The 25,297-nt window shown below is 46.0% G+C and overlaps 1 protein-coding gene across 3 annotated transcripts; it reads left to right on the forward strand.

Annotated features, from left to right (window-relative positions):
• On the forward strand, positions 1 to 24,893 carry Znf346 (zinc finger protein 346). 3 transcript variants are annotated; one of them, XM_051171836.1, is made up of 7 exons: positions 1 to 261; positions 6,441 to 6,544; positions 8,205 to 8,297; positions 10,303 to 10,447; positions 16,352 to 16,585; positions 19,956 to 20,049; positions 24,525 to 24,893. In XM_051171836.1, the coding sequence occupies exons 1-7, from the start codon at positions 51 to 53 to the stop codon at positions 24,610 to 24,612; spliced, it is 969 nt and encodes a 322-aa protein (XP_051027793.1). In that variant the 5' UTR covers positions 1 to 50; the 3' UTR covers positions 24,613 to 24,893. The 3 variants fall into 3 exon arrangements, with proteins under 3 accessions (XP_051027793.1, XP_051027803.1, XP_051027811.1); XM_051171846.1 differs by lacking the exon at positions 24,525 to 24,893 and adding an exon at positions 22,637 to 22,721; XM_051171854.1 differs by having other exon boundaries at positions 3 to 261; positions 16,400 to 16,585.
• The last annotated feature ends 404 nt before the right edge of the window (positions 24,894 to 25,297 follow it).

The following is a 25,297-nucleotide window of genomic DNA, read 5'->3' on the forward strand; positions in this document are numbered from 1 at the left end:
CTGACCGGGTCAAGTCCCCTCCCACCTACTGTTCGCAGTAGCAGGGCCGCATGCGCAGCTCGTCAACGGCGAGGCTTGCGGGAAAGATGGAGTGTGCTGCGCCTGGTGCTACGGAGGCTGCGGACCCTGGAGGGGCCGGACCGTACAACAGCTCCGAGGAGCCGGAGGGTCGGGAACCGGACGCAGTGCGCTTCGACCGCGAGAGGGCGCGCCGCCTGTGGGAAGCTGTGTCCGGTGCGCAGCCGGCGGGGAGGGAGGAAGGTGAGTCGGGGGCTCCGGGGATCGCGGCTGGACCGAGGCCGGATGGCCTGCCGCCTGTCACTCCCCTGGGGCCGGCCAACCTCCGCACGACGTCCCCGAACTCCGAACTTGCTCTCGTGAAGGGTGCAGGACCTCAGTACGCGTTACTGTGCGGAATTTTTCCGTCCTCCTTTCGAGGGCATCCACGTGAGAACAGTTTCCCACGAATTATAGGTCTTATCCTCTTGGAGAGCGACAGGACTTTCCCACCTGACCCGTGGCAGAGCCAGCTACGAGTCCTTAACTCCACATCTGTCCTTAACTCCACATCTGCATATTGCTTCTCTTCCCTCTCAAAACCCTACAGTTCTGGATAGCTTTGTTTAACTTACTTTATTTTTTAAATTTATTTTGCTATGCTCCTCACTCCTGAAACTCGTAGTGGACCTCCTGCCCTCACCCTTCCAAGTGCGAGGATGACAGGTGTGAGCTTTGGGAGGTTTTTTTTTCTGAATCCCGGCTTCCTCCTGGGCTTGATGACTGTGCCCTGGCTTTCCGTATTCCTTCCTTGGTAGACCAGGCTGGCCTTGAACTTGCATGGGTCCTCCAGCCTCGGCCTCCTCAGTTAGTGTAAACATTATTACTGGCTTGCACCACCATACCCTGCAGTACTGTACTTCTGTGTCTCTATTGCCAAGACCTTATTCCAGAGAGGAGGTCAGGGAGCCAGAGAAATGTGTCTAGGTATTCGCCTTGTCTCCAACCCCTCATCTCACATTGGATGCAAAGTTGTGGTGAGCAGTTTACCCAGCAGGGCTTCACTTCTGGGCTGCAACCTAACCGACGGCCTTGTTTCGCCCAAGACTGAGTGGTTAACAAGGGAGATAGAGGAGCGCAGGAAGAGATGGCCTCTGCATCTGTCTGGAAAGGGTCCTTTCCAAAGCTAGCTACTTAGTGCTAACCCAAATGCACAAGCCCTGTATCTGGGTTTCTGTGCTAATCTGTCAGATCGCTGCAGAGAAACAGGATCTCTGTGCTGGTTGGTTTGCTTGACGGAGCTGACTAATCCTGTAATGTTTGGTGTGGTCGTGAACTGCTTGTCCTGGATAAAATTGAAAATTTTGACCATACTTAAGGGAGATATGTTTTTATTTTGTGTGGTGGGTGGTTTTGCTTGCTTGCTTGCGTGCGTGCGTGCGTGCGTGCGTGCATGCATGCATGCATGTGCGCGCATACCAAGAACCCAAGGATATCAGAGGAAGGCATCGCATCCCCAGAATCTAGAGTTACCATTATGAACTACCATGTAGGTGTTGGGAACCAAACCCTGCTTCTCTACAAAAGCAGTAAGCACTCTTAACTACCTAGCCATCTCTCTAAGTGTATCTCCAATCTAACACTGTTAAGCCTGGTTCCTGAATAAATTTATATACCGTTTCTGAGCGACTATTTCTTTTGTACTTTTAAACATTTTTTTTGAGCCAGATATGGTAGCACATACATGTCATTCCCAGCACTCAGGTGGTAGAGACAGAGGATCAGGAATTCAAGCCAACTTCATCTATATAAATCTGAGCTAGGTGCTGGTAGGGGTGGTGGTGGCGGCAAACACCTTTAATCCCAGTACAGGAGGCAGGGGCAGGTGGATCTCTGATCTATAGCTGGAGTCCAGAACAGTCAAGGCTACACAGAGAAACCTTGTCTGGGGAGGTGGGAGGAGTTTGAGGGTAGCTTGTGCTATACAAGACTCCTGCCTCAAAAAAGTTTAGTACAAAGTTGCCCCCCCCCTCCCAGTTTTCCTTTCATTAATTTGACGTTCCCTAATGTCTGCCCTGTTCCCAGGGCCAACTGGACCTCAAAGCCTCAGGAATGAAGATCTTGTCCTTACCCTGGAGTGGCATGCAGTCAGTCCAGGAGGCAGACACTAAAACGGTTACCATATAATGTAAGGGAAGAACTGAAGAGGGGTGCCTCAGAACTGGGCCTACACTAAAAGGAGATGGGAAGAGCATGCCCTGGACCTTGAAGCAGAGAACACAGCAGCTGCTTAATGAACTATTTGCTTACATATATTTGAGGATAATAATTACTGGCCCTGTACCTTGCCTGAGCAGCACAGTAGAGCTCACCCTGGTGGAGGGGCGCAGATGAGCCAGCACGGAGAGTGAGCACAGGAGAGCTGGCCATGGCACTTGTCTGCTGTAAAGTGGCAGGGGTGATGCCCTTCCCCCTTGGCCCCCTTCAGTAGCTGGGAGAGTTGGCTTGGAGGGCAGGGGAGTGAGCCCTGCCTCTTCACTATAGCACTCAGGAGAATGCGCCCCACACCTAACCTGGGCAACACAATGGAGCTGGCCAAGATGGTGAAGGCAGGGGTGAGCCAGCCCCTCACAGGCTGCAGCACTTGGGAAATTGGACCCTGGGCTTGACTGGGCAGCACAGTGGAGCTGGCTGTAGAATCATGGGTGCCTGTAAGTGGGCCCTGAGGGCAGGAGAGCAAGAGAGCTGATCCTGCCTCCTGCTTGTGCCTGAAATGGGTGGCCTAGCCAAAGCAGTGTTGGAGAACTCCCCCTGGTGGTACAGATAAAGAAGATCTGGAACACTAATCCGCCCAGCCACCACCCGTGCCCAGACCCAGGGCTCTCAGTTGGCCCACCGGAAAATCTATATAATCTGCAAACAGTTGGGACTCTGAAAGGACTGTCCTGCAGATCCAAAGCTGCAGGGTCTCCATGACACAGGGCAGCAACAGGATAATTGGGAAGAGTCCCAGTGAGGATCCAGTATTGATGGTTTCACAGAAGCCAGAGGCCGCAAACCAGACCAGTGACTTAACTGCAATGAACCTTTGCAAGTGAAGATGTGTGGACTGAGGGATATACTGTGGGACATGCTGTGACACGCTACGGCTTCCACGATGTGATGTGGTTCCATGCTGTCTTTGTGTGTGTGTGTGTGTGTGTGTGTGTGTGTTCCTTATTTTGGAAGAGAGGTTGCAAGAGACATGACGGGATGGGAGGTGAGTGGGACTGGGGTGATGTGAAACTCAAAAAGAATTAATAAAAAGCTACATAATCTATTAACAGTTACAACCCAGTTTATCCGTCCCCCTTCCCGTCATCAGTTCTGTAGTCACACTTAGATACCTGCGACATTTACATTCCATCCACTTTCCTGGTGAGTGTACACCATTGGGAGGCAGGGCACTTGGGGATGTCTCATTTGCAGAAGGAGGAATTCCAGGTGCTGCCATACATGGCCTTTTAAGGGGAGAGGAAGTTTAACCTGGCTACCAGGCTATGTGACTTCCTGGCAGGCGGCAAAGGTGGGGCACTGGGACATGCAGGCTGGGATTGGGGGTTGGTCCTACTGCTTATCTCAGGACAGTGTTTCCAGGGTTTAGACACATCTTGCTTCCCCAATTCCCATGGTTTCCTGGCCACACATGTGTCCATGCCAGAGTACATACAGATGTGTTGGATCCCTTGGGACTGGGGTGAGAAGCAATTGTGAACCAACACTGGGAGTGAACCAAACTCAGGTCCTCTGGAAGAGCAGTACATGCTCTTAATGGCTACCTGTCTCTGCAGCCTCCAACTCCGTGGTTTGTCATCTTTGTCTTACATGAACTTATAGTGTGTGCTATGCATGCGCATACATGTACCTGGTGTGTGAATCTCCTTCCCCCATGTGGGTCCTAAGGATCATACTCAGGCCTTGAGGCTTAGTGGCAAGTACGCTTAGCCAGCAAACCATCTCACCAGCCCCTAGCGAGACATCCTTAGTAAAAGTAGACAGCTGCATAGCTATAACAGTCCAGCTTTAGAACATCTCCAGCTCTGGTCCTTCCCATTGAATTGCCACTCACAGCTACAGCAGGTAATGGGCTTTCTGTCTCCTTTCATCAGCATCTCAAGAACACAGAACCGCAGAGTATGTGGTCTTTTGTGTTTATCCTCTCTCTGCATGTTTTTGGGGTTTGCCAAGTCAGTGTGTGTTCCCTTTTACTGCTAAACAGAACTCTGATTATGGGTATGTTATATTTGTTTGGGTTGGGTTTGGTTTTTGGTTTTTAGTTTTTCGAAACAGCATTTCTCTGTGTAGCACTGGCTGTCCTGGACTCATTTTGTAGACCTGGCTGGCCTTGAACTCAAAGAGATCCACCTGCCTCTGCCTCCCAAGTGCTGGGATTAAAGGCATGCACCACCACACCCAGCCCTATAAGCCATTTTATAATCTGGGCACAAATTCTATATTATAGATATGATATCCACATGTATGCTTTCTTTGAAACTTGTCTTCACTTCTTGTTTTGTTTTGTTAAAATTATTTTCTTGTGGGGAAGAGTGTTGCTGTGTTGCATTGGCTAGCTGGCTGGCTGGCTCAGAAGAAGGAGAGCACCAAGTGGACCCCTCGGCATTAAGGAGCACATGTTCCAGTTTGTAAGCAGGGAGGGAGGTAGAGAGGAGGCAAGTTTTGTCTCAGAGCTGGGGCTAAAGGGCAGAAAGCTCACTTAGCATTCGCAAGGCCCTAGGTGTTGGGAGATGGGGGTGTCAACTGGTCTAACCATCTTGACTTGATCACGTCTGATGGAAAAAAGTAAAGATGAAGCTTTTCGAAGATACCTAAAACTCAAAGCCTTCACATCTGGGTGCTATTTTTAGGTTGGGCCAGCTTCCTAAAGACCCTTCCTGTCGGCTAGAACTCTGTACAGAGCAGCAAGGTTTCCCATAGTGGGAGCTTTTCCTAGGCTCTACTGGCTCTCAGTACTGCAGACCCATGCTTGTGTTCTTCCTCTGTGGAGGGCAGTATACACTAGGCTGAGAGGTACCATCTAAATGTGAAAAGGAATTGCATTGCTGCTTCCACACGCTGCAATTACTTGAAATGGTTACTACAGCCAGGCTTGGGGCCCCATGTCTTTAATCCCACGTGCAGGCAGAAGCCAGCAGATCTCTGTGAGTTCAAGCCAGCCTGATCTACATAGTAAGTTTTAGGGCTACATAATGGGGTGGAAAGTTGGCCCAGCAGTTAAAAGCATTGGCTGCTCTCGCAAAGTATCCAGGTTTGATTTCTAGAACCCACTTAGCAATTCACAACTATCTCTAACTCCATTTTCCTGGGATCCAATACCCTCTTCTGGCCTCCATGCTGCACAGGCATGCGTGAAAGCAAAATACTCATTCGCATGAATAAAGTAATTTTTATTTATTTATTTATTTTGGTTTTTGGTTTTTTGAGAGAGGGTTTCTCTGTGTAGCCTTGACTATCCTGGACTTGCTTTGTAGACCAGGCTGGCTTCGAACTCACAGCGATCCTCCTGCCTCTGCTTCCCAAGTGCTGGGATTAAAGGCATGTGCCACCACCGCCCGGCTAAATAATGGTTAACTCAATTGTGCAACTATCTCATAAGGAACGCATACCCATGTCTTGGGCAGCACTGTCCTTTTCCTACCTACCTATCTCTCCCCTAATGTTTAAGTGTACATTAAAAATGTTGTTGATGTTGTCATCATTTGAGATGGGATCTTACTGTATAGCCCTGCACAGTGTGCAACTTACTATGTAGACTAGGCTGGCCCTGAACTCAGAGATCCACCTGCGCCACTTGAGTGCTTTTATTAAAGGTGGAACTCTCCACATCCTGCTTTAAATTGCTTCATAAGTCCCCAGCTACACTTCTTTAAAAGATTACAGTGCATGATGGTACGGGCACGATAGTCATCACATGTACTGAGGCAGAAGGATCCCTTCAGCCGGCAATTTATGGGTAGGATGGAGCAATCTAATCTCACATCAGCGATATGTGACTAGGTAAAGAACATTGGCCTATATAAAATAAGTCACACGGTGTTGGTGGCACACGCCTTTAATCCCAGCACTTGGGAGGCAGAGGCAGAGGCAGGTGGATCTCCATGAATTCAAGACAGCCTGGACTACAGAGCAAGTTCTGGAGCAGCCAGAGCTGTTACACAGAGAAACCCTGTCACGAGAAACCAAAAAAACAAACAAACAAGCAAAAAGTCACAATGCAGGTGGCTTGCAAGCATAGCGTGAGTCACAGCACGGTGGACATGAAGGATAGAGATCTGCACATGAGTTAGTATGGACCCTGTTACTTGGTGCCTATGTTTGAGACAGATTAGAGACAGTGCTGTTGAAGTCACATCTGTCAGTTTGCATGCTTTCTTTTCCCTCTGTAGTGGAGCACATGATCCAGAAGAACCAGTGTCTCTTCACCAACACCCAGTGTAAAGTTTGCTGCGCCATGCTGATATCTGAGTCTCAGAAGCTGGCACATTACCAGGTAGGCCATTTCTTTCTCTCTCTCTCTCTCTCTCTCTCTCTCTCTCTCTCTCTCTCTCTCTCTCTCTTTTTAAAAAAGATTTATTTATTATTTATATAGTGCTCTGCTTGCATGTATGCCTACCTGCCAGAAGAGGGCATTATATCACATTACAAATGGTTGTGAGCCACTATGTGCTTGCTGGGAATTGAACTCAGAACCTCTAGAAGAGCAGTGAGTGCTCTTAACCTCTGAGCCATCTCCCCAGCTCCAGTGGTCCATTCTGCTGTAGCCTTGCATTTACTTTCTGGGTCTGTCTTGCACTGTGAAGGCTCATTCTTCCACAGCTACCAGATGGCTTCTTTCATGCATGTTTGCTTGTGACTTGAAGATTGACTTTTTCTGTGAATCTTATCTTTCCCATCCAAATTCACAATCATTATATGTAGATCTTTCTGTACAGCTTGATACAGCAGGAAGTATGAGTTTTGGCTTTATGTAGACCTGAGTTTGAATCCAACTCTTACTCATGATAGGCAAGAAATTTAACTATGCTTGGCCTCTGCTTCCTCATGTGTAAGATCACAGTATCAGCTGGGCGATGGTGGTGCATGCCTTTAATCTGAGCACTCAGGAGGCAGAGGCAGGTGAATTGCTGTGAATTCAAAGCCAGCCTGGTCTACATAGTGAGTCCAGGACAGCCAAGGCTACACAGAGAAACCCTGTCTCGAAAAATAAAATAAAAAAAAAAAATCACAGTATCCTCATAGATTGTCGAATATTAATTAATTAATTAATTTACTTTTTGTTTTTTAAGTTTTTGGAGACAGGGTTTCTCTGTGTAGCCTTGGCTTTCCTGGACTCACTTTGTAGACCAGGCTGGCCTCGAACTCACAGCGATCCGCCTGCCTCTGCCTCCCGAGTGCTCAGATTAAAGGCATGCACCACCAAGCCCGGCTTTATTTTATTTTATTATTTTAGTTTTGGTTTTTTTGAGACAAGGTTTTTCTGTGTAGCCATGGCTGTCCTAGACTCACTTTGTAGACCAAGCTGGCCTCAAACTCACAGTGATCCACTTGCCTCCTGGGATTAAAAGTGTGTGCTACCACCACACCCGGTGTTGAAGGTTAAATTTAATAGCATGCCAAGGGTCTAGCACACAGCAGGAACTCAGTTACCCAGGTTCCCTTCCCCCATTTTCTCTTTCTCTGAAGTTTTTGTGAGGATGAATCAAGTGAGAATCTGGCATGGCCTGAGCACCTTCTCTATGAAATGACTTTTTTTTTTCTCCTCCTCCTCCTCCTCTTCCTCCTCCTTCTTCTTCTACTTCTTTTGGTTTTTCGGGGCAGGATTTCTCTGGAACTCGCTCTGTAGTCCAGGCTGGCCTTGAACTCACAGAGATCCACCTGCCTCTGCCTCCCAAGTGCTAGGATTAAGAAATGACTTTTTTCTTTTCTTTTTTTTTTTCTTTTTTTTTTTTTTTTTTTTTTGGGTTTTTCAAGAGAAGGTTTCTCTGTGTAGCTTTGGCTGTCCTAGACTCACTTTGTAGTCCAGGCTGGCCTTGAACTCACAGAGATCCACCTGCCTCTGCCTCCCAAGTGCTAGGATTAAAGAGGTGCGCCACCATGCCCGGCTAGAAATGACATTTTTTATCTTTGATCTTTCTCCTGGGTTCCTGCAGAGCAAAAAACATGCCAACAAAGTGAAGAGATACCTAGCAATCCACGGGATGGAGACACTAAAGGGGGACGTGAGGAGACTAGACTCAGACCAGGTAAGGCAGCGGCCTTGCTGGGACTGTTGCTTGCTTGCCAAGCAGATGGGTGTGCTGTGAGCATGGGCTGTGATTCAGACTGACTTGGCTGCAGACCCCAGCAAGTCTCTTAACTCCAAGCCTTGATTTCTTCTTCTGTTAGAAGCTAGACTACTTCCAAGCACAGTGCTGTGCACATGTAACAGAAGCACATGAAGGTGACGGCAGCAAGATAAGTAGTTCAAGGTTATCTTTGGCTACATAGCAAGTTTGGGGCCAGCCTGGGCTACATGAGAAACTGTCTTTAAAAAAAAAAAATATAGCTACCTTCTAGGATTTTTTCTAACTCAAGAAAACACTTATAAAACAGCACCAAACTCAGAACCTGTTGAACAGTAGCGGGTCGAGAACCTGTTGAACAGTAGCGGGTCGAGAACCTGTTGAACAGTAGCGGGTCGAGAACCTGTTGAACAGTAGCGGGTCGGGAAATAGATCTTACCACCCAGAGGTTCAGGGAAGCAGGTGAAGCTAATTTTCTTGAGCTGTGGGGGAAAACAAACTTTTAGCATTTGACCTGAACAAATGAGCAAAATCAGTGCCTCTCTGATTATGAGGCAATTACATTTATTTTTTTTTAATCTCAAAATTAGTATAAAAATTACCAGCTGGGCGTGGTGGCACACGCCTTTAACCCCAGCACTCAGGAGGCAGAGGCAGAGGCAGGCGGATCACTGTGAGTTCGAGGCCAGCCTGGTCTACAAAGTGAGTCTAGGACAGCCAAGGCTACACAGAGAGACCCTGTCTCGAAAACCCTCCACCCCCAAAACAAAACAAAAAAGCTGACATAAGCCCCAATTCCTTGAGTGTAGTGTGACTTTCAAACTGTGGAAATCGTGCACACAAATTATGCACATCGTGGGTGAGAAGTCAGTGGACATGGCTCTGACTTAGATGGATAGCCTTGACAAAGTCACTTAACCTGTCTGAAATTCACACCTAAAGTGGAGGTGATCCTGCCTCTCTACTGTCATGAGATAAAACTTCAGTCCCCAGTGAATGCTCACTCCATAAGAGCTCACGGTCCAGACAGCTGCTCCTGTTACAGTAGCCAGTGGTTAAAGGGGCCTGCTTGTCCCTTCCAGAACTCACCTCCTGGTCACCCAGAACGACAAGGTCATTTCGCCTCCTGCACTTCAGGCACACCAGTTCCTCAGATGAGACCCCAGCCCCCACCCCAGCTAGGAATCAGCAACCACAAAATGTCTGCAGCGAGCTGGGCGGTGGTGGCGCACACCTTTAGTCCCAGCACTTGGGAGACAGAGGCAGGCAGATCACTGTGATTTTGAGGCCAGCCTGGTCTGCAAAGCGAGTCCAGGACAACCAAAGCTACACAGAAAAACCCTGTCTTGAAAAACAAAAGTCTGCAGTATGAAGACTGAGAAATGTTGAAGCAACACCTTATTCAGAGGGCAGACTTTCTTGGGAAGATTGAAATACACTTTCTAGCATAGCTATAGTAACACATGGAACCCTGGGCTCAAAACTGTGTGCTAGGCACAGCAGGTGCAAGAACAGGAAGCAAAGATAAGTTGTCCACACCCAACATTGCACATAAATGTCCTCTAAGCTATAATGCTGTCAGTTTAGGGTGACAAGGGTGTAGTAGAAGTGATGCCCTCGGGGAACACAGGTGAGGAGCAGGGTTGAGTCTTCTGGATATGTACATAGGAAGGGGCTTGGTGACTGTTGTTCAGTCATTGAGTGGCTGATAGCAGACATGATTAATGCCAGCCAGGAATGAAGAGGAACATTCTAGACAGTAGGAAGAACACAAGCAAAGCAAGGAAGTAGCAGAATAAAATGGGGAATTATGCATAGAGCCTGGCATGAAGTCTGTACAGGTATGCTGTGGTTAACATGGGAAGGGGATCTTAAATGGCCACCAGCCCGTGGGCACTGGGGAACCACTGGAGATTTTCTGGATGGGCAGTGGCATGCTCAGACCTGTGTTCTCTCTCCCAACCAGAAGAGCAGCAGGAGCAAAGACAAGAACCTCTGCTGCCCCGTCTGTAACATGACCTTTTCCTCCCCTGTTGTGGCGCAGTCGCACTACCTGGGGAAGACCCACGCAAAGAACTTAAAGCTGAAGCAGCAGTCCACTAAGGGGGCAGGTACTGGTTTTCCTGACTAGTGCTTTGGGGATCCCCTCCTGTCCTCAGGGCACCATTGCCAGGTGCTTCCAGAATGCTCACTGGGGCCTCAGAATGCAGTCTGGAGCCTCAGATTTTTCAGGCTTTTGAGAGCCCTGAAAAGTCCAAGTAAGAGTTGGTGATGTCAGTCAGTTGGTAGAGTGCTTCCCTGGTGTGCACAAAGGTCTGGCTTTCGTCTCCAACCTTGCATAAACCAGATGTGGTGCCACCTGTATGTAATCCCAGCACTCAGAAGAAGGTGGAGGCAGCTACCACAGTGAGTTTAAGGCCAACCTGGGCTACATGAGACCCTGACTCAAAATACATATGCACCATATTAGACCCTCCTTCATTGAAATTTGGCCTCCTACTTGTGTCCGCTTTACTTTTTTTCCTTTGTATGGGTCTATCAGATCTTCTATAGAGGTTTCTTAGCCCAAGCTTTTGTCCTGACCAGTAATTATAACTCAGGAGTGCCAAAGGCCTGTGCAAACCTTGAGCATTCTGTCGCTTGCCTCTCCCACTTAATCTCCCTTTCCTCCCCGCCCACCTGCTCCTACTACTAAGTGTTGCCAGTTGGCAGCTAATCCTGAGCTTTTTTTATGGGCTCAGGTTATGCTCATTTTGACCCACCAAAGCTGCCTGTTCTAAAGGCAGGGGTGTGGCTTCAAAGCAGGGCAGGCTGGCAAGCTGTCACAGCTGCAGCAAATCCACCCAGCACCAATATCACAATTAGCCTTCTTTATTCTGTCACCATGGACCTTGTCTTCACTTGTATCCTGTTAACCCTGCATCCTGAGGTTTTTAACCTAGACTAACAGCAATTAGTCAAGAGTGAGATGTCTTTGATTTCTGTTTCACTCTGTGTGTGTGCGTGTGTGTGTGTGTGTGTGTGTGTGTGTGTGTGTGTGTGTGTGTTTTATTTTGGACCAAGACCACACTATTGATAGAACTTTTGATCCTTCTGTTTTACTTCATCATTGAAACAACACAATAGTGGTTTAGAAGGTTTTGAAAATACGATGGGAAAATCTACTCATAGTTATGCCCTCTTTTTTTTTTTCTAATTTATTATTTATACTGTAGTCTGCCTACATGTACACCTGCAGGCCAGAAGAGGGAACTAGATCTCATTATAGATGGTTGTGAGCCACCATGTGGTTGCTGGGAATTGAACTCAGGAACTTTGGAAGAGTAGACAGTGCTCTTAACCTCTGAGCCATCTCTCCAGCACCCCCCCCCCTTTTTTTTTTAATGTTTTATTTTTATTTCATGTTTATTGATATTTCACCTGCATGTGTTTGTTTGTGTAAGAGTGTTGGATCCCATGGAACTGGAGTTACAGACAGTTGTGAGCTGCCATGTGGGTGCTGGTAATTTAACCTGGGTCCTCTGGAAGAGCAGCCAGTGCTCTTAGCTGCCCCTAAGTTTTACCCTCTTACCATACCCAAATGGTGTGAAACAATAGAAATAGAATATAGATTTTGAAGTCAGAACAGCACAGATTTACTTCCTGGCACTTGTATTTACCGTTTGTGTGTGAATTTCTGCACCTGTAAAGCATCAGTGTCACCTGCTTGGAGCTTGTGAAGACAATTACTAAAAACATGGACAGGCAGCCAGGCATGGTAGCACACACCTTTAATCCCAGCACGTGGGAGGCAGAGGCAGGCAGATCATTGTGAGTTCGAGGCCAGCCTGGTCTACAAAGCAAGTCCAGAACAGCCAAGGCTACACAGAGAAACCCTGTCTCAAAAAACCAAAACAAAGCAAAACAAAACCACAGGCAGATAAAGCGGCACACACTTTCAGCCCCAGCACTTGGGAGTGGAGGCAGGGTGGTGAGGGGTTCAGTGCTGTCTTGGGCTACAAATTTGACACCAGCCTGGCCTGTATGGCACCAAAAAAATAAAGGGCACCCCCCCCCAAATCTAGGATCTAGCAGGTAGTCAGTAAACAACAGTTATCATCATTATTGTCACCAAGTGTGATTGGAACTCCTCATAAATGCAGCCAGTAGTCAGGAAGGCATATCTAGAGCAGTGGGTCTCAGCCTTTGTAATGCTGAGACCCTTTAGTGTAGATCCTCATGCCGTGGAGACCCCAACCTTACAACTATTTTCATTGCTACTTCATAACTAATTTTCTACTGTTATGAGTCATAATGTAAATATCTGTGTTTTCTGATGGTCTTAAGTGACCCCTGTGGAAGGGCCATTTGACACCCAAAGGAGTCTCAGCCCACAAGGTGAGAGTCACTGCTCTAGAGCATAGCGTTGACCTTGCTTATGGTTGATTTACTGACTTAGATGAGTATTGATTCATTTTGTCAGAAGTGCGTGCCACTAATAACAATAGAACACAAAGCATTAGGCCAAGGAAACGTATCTTAAGAACTGACTTTAAAATGTCACGGCTTACCTTCCCACAAGTGGGAGGATTCTGTGGCTCACGCCTTCTCCCAGTCCTTCTGCTCTAAACCATAAGCTATTCCCATACTCACTTTGAGCCTTTGCCACATGGAAATCTGTGTTGCAATTAGTGCATCAAACATTTGTATTCTGCTGTTACTTTTCATTAAGCCTTATAATTTAAAGATATGTCCATAATACTTTGTGAGTTTATTATAACTCTGTTCCTGAAGTTAAGCATTTACCTAATGTAAAAGTGAAACAAGCATGCTGTAGAAAACTAGATAAATTGAAAAGGAATTTCCATAATTTTACCATTCCAAGTTAAGTGCTATTAACCTTTAACATCCTATTATTCTTATAAACCTGTATAGTATGTGTATGTCTATATCTGCTTGTTTTATATTTGTTTTATGTTCATCCAGGTTGAATCCGCATATGTACATACAATACATAATTTCTGTTTCTGTAAAAGTGATGCACATATGTGAATAATTCCAATCCCAATGTGCAAAACATTCAAAGAAGCAAGTAAAATGCCACCCAAGTCTGACTTATAAGGGGGCACTGTTGCAGGGCAGTGGTGGTGCACACCTTTAAGCCCAGCACTTGGGAGGCAGAGGCAGGCAGATCTCTGTGAATTCGAGGCCAGCCTGGTCTACATAGCAAGTTCCAGGACAGCCAGGGCTACACCAAGAAACCCTGTCTCCAAAAAAAAAGCAAATAAATATGTCTATGTTACATGACATGCTGACATACATGTATCTATGTGTGAATGTATATGTATGTGTGTGTGACAATTTAAAACTCTAGTATATTTATACAGATTACACAAAAACACTGACATGACCATATTACATAATATATTCAACCTCCATATATATTTCTTCATTTAATAACATTTCCTCATGTTGGGGCTACAGAAATGGCTCAGCAGTTACAAGTGTGTGCTCCTCTTGCAGAGGTCCCAAGTTTGGTTCCCAGCGCCCATGGGGGCAGCTCACAACCCCTGGGAACCTTAGCTCCAGAGGATCCCTCGCTCTGGCTTCTCTAGACCCTGCTCCATGTACACTAACCTACACATAAAGGAAAAACACATCCCCCCAGGGTATCACAGAGTTTTTGTACATAATTTAACCATCATACAAAACACTTAATGGTTCTTCTAATTTTGAATTCTTATGTTTTTCTCTCCCTTTTTCTTTAGTTTGTAAGAATAGAGTAGACAAGCTGGGCGTGGTGGCGCACACCTTTAATCCTAGCACTCAAGAGGCAGAGACAGTCAGATCTCTGAGTTTGAGGCCAGCCTGGTCTATAAAGTGAGCCCAGGACAGCCAGGGCTACACAGAGAAACCCTGTCTCAGAAAGGAAAAAAAAAAAAAAAAAAGAAAGAAAGAAAGAAAAAGGAAATACAAAGTTTTGTCATCTGTTTTCTCACTCAATCCCACAGACTGACGATTTTCATAAACTATTTTACATGTACTTCACTTTCTGAATGACTTGCTGAAACAAAGCCCGTGGCCAGAGAAAGTGTGACTAGTGAATGTTGTCTGGCTGGCTACAGATCCTCAGGGTCCAATGGAACTGGTAAGAGATGGAGGAGGATGTAGACACCATCCTCCGTGAGCTCTGCCGACCCCAACCCCACCCGTCTCCCACAGCTGGGACTGGGTCAGGTTTTTGTCTGCAGTAGTGGCTGCTAGGTCAATACCATTCCAACTGACCATATGAACTGTTAGCGAGTCATGGCTAACAGTCAGCATCAGCACCCATGATGACCTGTGGGAGATGCGCATGCACACACACACACCAGCCTCTGACTGGCTGGTTTCTTTTTTTAAGAAAAGATTAGTTTTCCTTTTTTTTTTTTTTTTTTTGTTTTTTGAGGCAGGGTTTCTCTGTGTAGCCTTGGCCATCCTGGACTCACTTTGTAGACCAGGCTGGCCTCGAACTCACAGCGATCCGCCTGCCTCTGCCTCCCGAGTGCTGGGATTAAAGGCGTGCGCCACCACGCCCGGCTTCTAGTGTTCCTTTTTTAAAGCGTGTGTGTGTGTGTGTGTGTGTGTGTGTGTGTGTGTGTGTGTGCGCGCGCGTGCACACATGCACACGCATCCGCAACCAGTGGATGCCCCTGAAACTGAAGTTGAAGGCATTTGTGAGCCACCTGACAAGGATGCTGGGAATTGAGCTCAGATCCTCTGGAAGAACAGGAGGCATTCTTCTGCCCCCTCCCCCGTCCCCCCCCCCGCTCCCCGAGACAGGGTCTCTCTGTGTAGCCTTGGCTGTCCTGGGCTCACTTTGTAGACCAGGCTGGCCTCGAACTCACAGCGATCCGCTTGCCTCTGCTTCCCGAGTGCTGGGATTAAAGGCGTGCGCCACCACCTCCCGGCTACAGGAGGCATTCTTAACTAACTGCTGAGCCAACTCTTTAACCCTTGACCGATTGGCTTCTTTGAGCAGAGTCAGGAGCATTTCCTGAAGAGCAAAGCATCAGTACTGGCCTTCAGATCTACTTGCTGCATAAAACGATGTGGCAGGGCCACACAGTTCAGGGTTCTCCCACTAACTTGATGATCTTGAGCAAATCAGTTTTACTGTCTAAGCTTCAGTCTTCTCTTTAATGTGGCAAAATGATGCTACTGCATTGGAGTGCTTCTGAGCCCTAAAAGAAAATGTATATACAAAATGTGTGATTGTTACTGCCATCTCCCTCTCTCATTACCTAGACTTCAGTGTGTGGTGGCGCACACTTTAATCCCAGATGCATTTATATCTTAAATTTTAGTGCATCCAGAGAACTACATAGCGAGACCCTTTCTCAAATAACAAAAACAAACAAATACATAATAAAAGGAATCCTTTTTTTTTTAGTAAATCTTTCTTTTTTATATATATATTTAGTTATTATTTATTCACTTTCTGCTTGAGTGTCAGAAGAACACATCAGACCTCATGTATAGATGGTTGTGAGCCACCATGTGGTTGGCGGGAATTGAACTCACGACCTTTAGAAGAACAGCCAGTGCTCTTAACCTCTGAGCCATCTCTCCAGCCCATAAAAAGCATTCTTACTCTGCTTGCCTGTCTCTACTTCAGCTCTGTAACTGAGGTGTTTTGAGGATGGAAATGAAATAGTCACATTTCTTAACACTTTGAAATTCCAAGGATTTCTGAGGGCAAAGAGATTGCAAGTATGCACACCTGGCCTGTTACAATTTGGCAACTGGATAGCACAAGTTCAGAGCCTCTTCAGAGTGTGAAAACATTAGGGCTCATGTGCCTAACAATGTCAAACAAATAGTTGTCCATTGTACTCACGCGGATCTCACCACCTTTCCAATTAGAGAGCTTACAGCCAGTGCCACATCTCCAAGTATAATGGGTGACACTGCCTCTTTCACTTCAAGTATACTCAAAAGTCTGGTACCTTCTGGGTTGTCTCTTCATTGTTTCTGTTTGGACTCTCTCACCACAGCTTTGTTGAAACACCTTACAATACCTTTCCTTGTGGCCTCCACCTTAGCCTTGCACCAGAATAGAGAGATGCTAGACCCAGACAAATTCTGCAGCCTCTGCCACTCAACATTCAACGACCCTGCCATGGCTCAACAACATTATATGGGCAAGAGACACAGGAAGCAGGAGACGAAGCTCAAACTCATGGCGCACTATGGGCGGCTGGCGGACCCTGCTGTCTCTGACTTACCAGGTAAGAAGGCCCAGCTCACAGGCAGAACTGGACCAGGGACTGAGCACTAGAGTTCCCTGGACTACCCAGGTGTGTGCTATTGTTTTTAAAATTATTTGTATTACCTGTATTATCTGTAGGCCCGGCTAGTGATCAGTTAAGACACAGACACTTGTTATATTTTAAAATAGCCTTAGTTAACCTGGGGCAGGGCAGATATCAATCCTCTAAACTACCTCCTGTGGCGGGCAGGCATGGGATCCCTGCCTCAATCCCATGCCATCTGTTTCTAATAACTTTTATCAAGTTACCTCCCATCCATAATCCCAAATACTTGGTTTTTTTTTTTTTTTTTTTTTTTTTTTTACTTTTTTTGTTTTTTTGAGACAGGGTTTCTCTGTGTATCCTTGCCTATTCTAGACTTGCTTGGTAGACCAGGCTGGCCTCGAACTCACAGTGATTGCCTGCCTCTGCCTCCCAAGTGCTGGGATTAAAGGCGTGTGCCACCACGCCCAGCCCCAAATACTTGTTAATGTTCTTTATCTGGGTCGGATTCTCTATCCACACAGGCCATGTGTTTTTCCTCTATCTAACCCATGGCGGTTTTCCTCTCTCTTCCCTTCAGGTGTCTCTTTCTCCTCCTGGCCATCCTTTCTTCTTCCTCCTTGTGGTGGTCTCTCTTCTTCTTCCCAGAATTCCTCTCTCTCCTAGCCTCACCTATCTCCTTTGCCCTGCCCAGGTGGGATGGCTTTTTATTGAGCAAAAGGTGGGTCACACAGGTAGCAAGTAGTAATTAGCATCAAAATACATCAGGCCATCCCCCAACATCTCCCCTTTTCTGTCTAAATAAAAAAGGCCATTTTTTATATACAGTAAGTACAATTGTGAAAAATTATGAAAACCAATAGGTAAGACCTACATACATAATTTTTAATCAAAATGAATTTGGCAGCCTTGTAGAAAATATTATCTATTTTATCTTGGTAAATCTAAAGTTTTGAACCTAAATCAACATCTATTAAAGTTTAAACCTATTAACCTAAAAGTATCTGTCTAGATTTAAAAGTATCTTTTTAATTTCTAAACAACTGTTTAATTTTAAAATTAACTATCTGTGCCAGGCGTGGTAGCCCACTGCTTTAATCCCAGCACTTGGGAGGCAGAGGCAGGTGGATCTTTGTGAGTTTGAGGCCAGCCTGGTCTACAAAGCAAGTCCAGGACAGCCAAGGCTACACAGAGAGAACCTGTCTCAAAAAACAAAAAACAAAACTAAAATTAACTATCTGGTCTTGAACCCCATAAAAAACTTGAGAAGGGATGAATTTAACTCCCTGAGTAAAAGGGAAGTGCAGGTTAGCAGCTTCCAAAATGAAAAAAAGACAGAGACAGTTTGTTGTCTGACTAATCACCTAAAACTCTCTATAATGTTGGAGCATCATCTTTAGCCTTTTGGCCCAGACAGACATATTTGTGAAGTAGGAACTATTGAAGACTTGTTTACCCTGTCTTGGCAGAGGCTGGCCGTCGACTTTGTCTGTATATAAGCTTGGCCATTTTAGGCAGAATTCTGTCTTTGGGAGAAACAAGGACATTTTTGTCCAGTGGCTGTTTTGTCACACTCAAAGCCATTTCCACAAGGAGGTTCTTTAATGTTCATCATCTTTTTTATGGAGGCTGGGTGCTTCAGGAGTTAATCTGTTTTATTGTTAAAGAATTCTTAAGTGGCCGGGCGTGGTGGCGCACGCCTTTAATCCCAGCACTCGGGAGGCAGAGGCAGGCGGATCGCTGTGAGTTCGAGGCCAGCCTGGTCTACAAAGTGAGTCCAGGATGGCCAAGGCTACACAGAGAACCCTGTCTCGAAGAAACCAAAAAAAAAAAAAAAAAAAAAAAAAAAAAAAAGAATTCTTAAAATAATAAAAATATTTTTAAATGTCATATTTTGTAGGTCTCTGAGATTTTTGAAGACCTTATGTAACTATTTTACCATATCTACCTATAGAATCATATTTATTAAACCTAGCATGTATATTTTTATACTTGATAGGACTATAATAGATCAACAATTGGCTTGTATTACTTAATTATCCTAAACAGTCTACAATAGCAACCATGTAGGAATTGAGTTGTATACGTACAATACCTCATAATAGAGTAGAAATGTAATACGTGAAGATAATATTAAATTTGAATTTTATTTTAATGTATAAAAATCAAACCTACTTTGTATCAATATACAAAATTCTGTATCGGAGCTGGAGGGATGGCTCAGAGGTTAAGAGCACTGACTGCTCCTCCAGAGGTCCTGAGTTCAATTCCCAGCAAGTACATGGTGGCTCACAGCCATCTATAATGAGGTCTGGTGCCCTCTTCTGGTCTGCAGCTGTACTGGCAGGCAGAGCACTATATACATAATGAATTAAATAAATAAATCTTTTTTAAAATTTCTATATCAATGAATCAAAATTAACCCTATTGTGAGTAACAATTAAGGCCTCAAGTTGAGGAGTAGATTTCTTTCATCTTCTAAAGCAAGGTTTGCAACCCAGGCTTGGTGCTGTGCACTGTAACCCAACCCAGGCTTGGTGCTGTGCACTGTAACCCAACCCAGGCTTGGTGCTGTGCACTGTAACCCAACCCAGGCTTGGTGCTGTGCACTGTAACCCAACACTCGGGAAGCTGAAGCCAAGCGATCTCAAGGTCAAGGGCTGTCTGGACTGCATGGTAGGGCCTGTGCTGAGAGGATGCAGGGAACAAGCAGCACATGTAATGCTAACATCTACAGAAGGCCACGCTCAGCGGCAGAGTTGTGTGCCACTGCAAGCCTATACTGTTGTTGCTGCTCTTGGTTTTCAAAATACTGTGGAAGCCAGGCAGGGTGGCACATGCCTTTAACTCAGTACTAAGGAGATAGAGTCAGGTAGATTTCTGTGAGTGTGAGGCTAGCCTTGTCTACATAACAAGCTTCAGGACAGCCAAGACTACATAGACCCTGTCTCCAAAAAAAAAAAAAAAAAAAAAAAAAAACCAGACACACGCCTTTAATCCTCTCCCCAAAAAAAGAAAAAGAAAAAGAAACAAAAAAGACAATGGAAAGCCAGCTTTGTGTAGGTGTTTCCTGTGATTTATTATCATTATTATTGCCTTGGTTTCAATGCTGGACATGAAATTCAGAGTGCGTATTAAGCAAATCCTCTACCACTGAGCTGTGTTCTCCACTCAGCCCGCCCACCCTGCCGCAGTCTTGCCTCTAGAACAGCAGGCCTCGGGGATTCCATCAGGGCTGCTCAGACCAGCCATCAGTCCGCAGGAGTTCTCTGCATGCTCTGTGCTAAGCAGCGCTCCTCCATCCCTCCTGCTGGTAACCAGCTCTCTTCCTTTTGCTGTGTTTCAGCTGGGAAAGGCTATCCCTGCAAGACGTGTAAAATAGTGCTGAACTCCATAGAACAGTACCAAGCTCACGTCAGTGGCTTCAAACACAAGAACCAGTGAGTAACATCCTTTGAAGTTGATGAGTCTCCAGCAGGAGTCTGGGGTTCTGAGTCAGGTAGTTCCCTGCTTAAATGGAATGCAGGAGCCTTTTCTCCATCCCGGGTTCCCTTGGTTAGGGACAGCTTTCTCCTAGCATTTGGACTGGCTATACTGAAAGTTTCAGTAGAGATGCAGAGATGATTTGCTTTGTGGTTTCAAAGAATGCCTGGATTTCCTGGCCTGCAGCAGCCTGAGTAGGGAAGTGTGGTTTTCCCAGCTGGTCTAAGGCCTCGTTTTCTTTCTTTCCTTTTCGGTTTTTTGTTTGTTTGTTTGTTTGTTTGGGTTTTGGGGTTTTTTGTTTGTTTGTTTTTTGTTTTTGTCTTTTGTTTTTCCAGACAGGGGCTTCTCTGTGTAGCCTTGGCTGTCCTGGACTTGCTTCATAGACTAGGCGGGCCTCCACCTCCCAAGTGCTGGGATTAAAGGCATGTGCCACCACACCTGGCCCGAGGCCTCTTTTTCTTTTTTTTTATTTTTTATTTTATTTTTTTGAGGCCTCTTTTTCAATCAGCAGTGTGTGCAGGCACTCCCTCCTCAGCTTACTGTCAGATGCGATGTAACACCCAAATTCTGGACAAAGCAGACCAAGTCCTGCTCTCACTCCTTACGCTCTGGCAGCAGACACTAAACAGGCAACGTGCCAATAAAAGCTGCTTTGGGTGTGGTAGTACATACCTGTAATGCTAGCACTTAGGGATTGGAAGGAGGACCAGAAGTCCAAGATTACCCTCAAATAATGCAATTTTGAGGCCAGTCTGGGATGCATGAGATCCTGTCAGAAAAAGAGCTGTGACAGCCCTCACAAGGGAATTGGTGAGTGCCACCATTGTGCTCAGTGTTTCAACACACTTGAGCAGTTTAATTTCTACAGTCTGGAGCCAGCCAGAATTTAGGAGCTATTCAGACTTTAAATTTGTGTTGTCCGCTCACAGTCGCACGCACACACGCACGCACGCACGCACGCACGCACGCATGCCCAGTATTTGGGAAGCTAAAAAGAAAGACTGAGAAATGGAAGCCAGCATAAGCCATGTAACAAGCCAGGCAAGTCTGGATGGAAGGGAGACAGAGCTGATACTTTGTGTGTGTGTGTTTGTTTACTATTGTGACCTTTGGGAATCGATAAATCTCGTCCAGCCTCTACTATTTCTTTAAAACTACAATTTATTGGGGCCCTAACTCCAGGTTAAACAAGAGTTTGCACCCTTTTGGTCCCCAGCTGTTCATTTTCTCTCCTACTACTACATGGAGTAAGGAGCAGCGTCAGCAGCTGAGGTGTGCTGTAATAAGTTTACTGTTAGGATACATTTTCCTGGGGGCTGGAGAGGTGGCTCAGAGGTTAAGAGCTCTGACTGCTCCTCCAGAGGTCCTGAGTTCAATTCACAACAACCACATGGTGGCTCACAACCATCTCTAATCTTCTGGCCTGCAGGTGTACGTGGAGACACAACACTGTATACATAATAAATAAATATTTAAAAAGAAAACATTTCCTCCATTTAAAAAAAGATACATTTTCTTTTTACTATATTTTTAATTGTATATATGTATGTTTGTGTACGTGTATGTGTGTATGTGAGTGTGTGTATGAATGCACACCATAAGAAGGTATCAAATCCCCTGGAATTTGAGGTATAGTCATTGGTGAGCCCACCAGACATGGGTTCTCTGCAAGAGCGGAACACATGCTTAGCCTCTAAGCCAAAGATAAATGTTCCAGCCCCAAAGATAATTGTTCACTCAGCCAACAGATGCATAAGCTGAGCACAGTGGCTCTTTCCTAGAATTGTAGCACACTTGAGGCCAGGTTCAGCTAGGTAAGTTCTAGTCCACCCCGGGCCATATAATGAGACTTTCTCAAACAAATATTTGCTCATATTATGTGCAGGCCACAATAGGAACCAAGAGTAATGTCCCTAGTGCACTGAGCCCTTTTGTAGACATGGAAGCAGACCAAGCATCCATATTGTCAGACAGTGTCAGGTCTCCAGCGGTGGGTTAGAGTCAGAAGAGTCACTTTCCACTGTAGAGAAGCTACAGAGGCGAGAATCTTTCAGGGACAACAGGACCCTATGGGCAGAGTGAACTTTGTAGTAGAGGCCCTCAGTCTTGGAAACTTAACAATTAAATTATTTTCTTTTCTCTGTTTGGTTTTTTTTTTTTTTGGGAGGAGGGAAGCAGGGGAAGGATGGGTTGTTGGTTGGTTGGTTGATTGGTTGGATGGTTAGTTTGGGGTTTTTTTCTGTTACTGTTTTTAGTTTTTTCTGTTGTTGTTGGGGGTTTTGGTGTTTTTTGTTTGTTTGTTTTTGTTTTCTTTTGTTTTGTTTTGCGAGACAAGGTTTGTAGCCTTGGCTGTCCTGGACTCACTTTTTAGTCCAGGCTGGCTTCAAACTCATAACAATCCACCTGCCTCTGCCTCCCAGGTGCTAGGATTAAAGACATGCACCACTTTAGCAGTTAAAATCTTATTTTTCGAAACCCTGTCTCGGAAAACAAACAAACAAACAAACAAAACCAACAACAACAAAAAATCTTATTTTTCACCAGGCACTCAGGAGGCAGATGCAGACTGATCTCTGGGAGTTCAGCACTAGCCTAGCCCACAATTCCAGTCAGGGCTACACAGTGAGACCCTGCCTTTGTTGTTGTTTGTTGTTTGTTTGTTGTTAGCATACTTTGCCAAGCATGTTGGTGCATGCCTATAATCCTGGCATGTGAGAGATGGAGACAGAAGAATCAATACTTAGTATCATCCTCAGCTACATAACAAGCTAAAGGCTAGCCTGAGTCAGATGTGACCCTGTCTAAAAACAAACACATAAAAAATATACTTTGCAGCCAGGCATGGTGGTGCACGCCTTTAATCCCAGCACTCAGGAGGCAGAGGTAGGTGGATTGCTGTGAATTCGAGGCCGCCTGGTCTACAAACTGAGTCGAGGACAGCCAAGGCTACACAGAGAAACCCTGTCTCAGAAAAACAACAACAACAACAAAATAACCTTACTTTGTATAAGCAGGATGATTTTTTGTTTGTTGCTTTTTATTTCTTTATGTGCATATACAATGTTCTGTCTGCATGTGCACATGCACACCAAAGAAAAGAAATGGGTCTTACTATACAGATGGCTGTACATCACCATGTGGCTGCTGGGAATTGAACTCAGGACCTTTGGAAGAGCAGCCAATCTTCTTAGCCTCTGAGCCATCTCTCCAGCCCACAGAATGGTTTTAAAGAAATAATGTGGGCTGGATGGCAGGTGCCTGTAATCCCAGCTCTTGAGAAGTGAAGTCAGGAGAACCAGAAGTTTAAGGCCAGCCTTGACCCTGTAGGGAATTGGATGTCAATATGGGTTCATGAGATCCTGTCTCTGAAAATTGAAAAAGAAGGGGGGAAAAAGAGGCAGAGGCAGCTGGATCTCTGAGTACAAGCCCAGGTTGGTCTACAGAGTAAGTTCCAGCAGTCACGGCTACACAGAGAAACCGTGTCTAAAAAAAAAGTCGGGAGCCAAACAGTCAGGCATGGTAAACACCTGTGATCCCAGCAGTTGGGAGGTAGAGGCAGGAGGATCAGGAATTCAAGTCAACCTGGACAACTTGCAAATCTGTCTCAAAAACACAAACAAAAATAAAGCCAGATGTGGGGTTATATGCTTGTAATCCCAGCACTGGAAAGGCAGAAAGGGGGATCCCTGGAGCTCATTGGCCAGCCCATGTAGCCTACTTAGCAAGTTCTAGGCCAATCAGGGGTGGGAGTGGGGAGGATGACACAGAACCTTGTGTCTAAAAGATGTGAAGCACTAAGGAATGACCCCCAGGGCCATCCTCTGACCTACACACACACAAAGGAAATTATGGTTGACGAAAAGTAAATGCAGCCGGGCATGGTGGCGCACACCTTTAATCCCAGCACTCGGGAGGCAGAGGCAGGCAGATCACTGTGAGTTCGAGGCCAGCCTGGTCTACAAAGTGAGTCTTGGGCAGCCAAGGCTACACAGAGAAACCCTGTCTCAAAAAAACAAAACAAAGCAAAATAAAAGCAAAAACAAAAAAAAAAAGAAAAGTAAGTGCAACTTAGGATCATCATATAAAATAAAACAAGCCAAGTTCTGGGAAACAAATAGAAAAATCATGGGTTGTTTTTCTCCTTTGTGTATCCTAAATTTCACAAATTTCTAAGGCAACATTTTAAGTCATTTGTTTTGAAGTCCGGCTTTGTATGTGAAATGAGGTCGCTGCTCCTGCTGTGCAGAATTAACAAGAGGCTGAAGTGGGACAACACCCTAGCATTTGGTAGCCCTCACTGAAGGGGTGTCACCCTGCTCATTGTCCCAATATAGGAGGAAAACCGTAGTGCCTTTAGAACAAGCTCCTGGGTGTACTGTCACAGGCATGCCACACACACTCACCGTGTGTCTTCCTTCTTCCCAAATCACAGGTCACCCAAAACAGTGGTGTCACCCACGAGCCAGATGGCAGTGCAAACCCAATCCACTCCAAAGGACTCAAGCACAGTGGAAGACTAGAAGTGTTTGTGCCTGGTCAGCCCTGTTGGGACAGCCACAGCTCCCAGTGACCCTTGGCCCCCTCCTTCTCCTTTCTTATATCAGAAGAATATGGAGGCATGGGACCAGACTGGGCTGCAGCCAGCCTTTGACTGGGCCCAGATGAAACTCCTCCTGCCCTTCCTCGTTAGCGTGGCCCTACAGGTCATGACAGGGGACAGGGCTTTGAGAAGACCTGAGGTGGTGGTTTAGTGGTTAGCCTTCCCAACCCCTCTGGGTGGATGTGCTGCACTCCTGGTGTCTGTGTTGCACTCCTGGTGTCTGTGTTTCCTCTCAAGGTCAGTTGGGAGCACCTTCCTGCCACCCCTGGGAAACTGGAGCTTTCCTGGAGGCTTTGCCAGGACAGCACACAGCAGACAGGAGTGGCTGCCTGTAGAAACTTGGCGCTACTGTGTCACTCTCCGAACCTCAAATGTGCAGGCTTGCCTGATATAGATCCTGCCAACCGTAATGTCTCCTGGCAGAGCACTGCCATCTCTGCTGTTCCTCTCTCCAGTTCCCAAGTGGTGCTAGGTGTTTACAGCAGCTGGGGCTTAAGGAGACCTAAGTGCCCAGTGGAATCCTGGGAAGCACCAAAGGGGACCTTTGCCCTTCATCAAGAGGTGCTCTGCCCAGGGTCATACGAGAAAGCCTCCCACCTGCTATG

This window comes from Acomys russatus, chromosome 3 (assembly GCF_903995435.1).
Source record: "Acomys russatus chromosome 3, mAcoRus1.1, whole genome shotgun sequence".
NCBI classification, from domain to species: domain Eukaryota; kingdom Metazoa; phylum Chordata; class Mammalia; order Rodentia; family Muridae; genus Acomys; species Acomys russatus.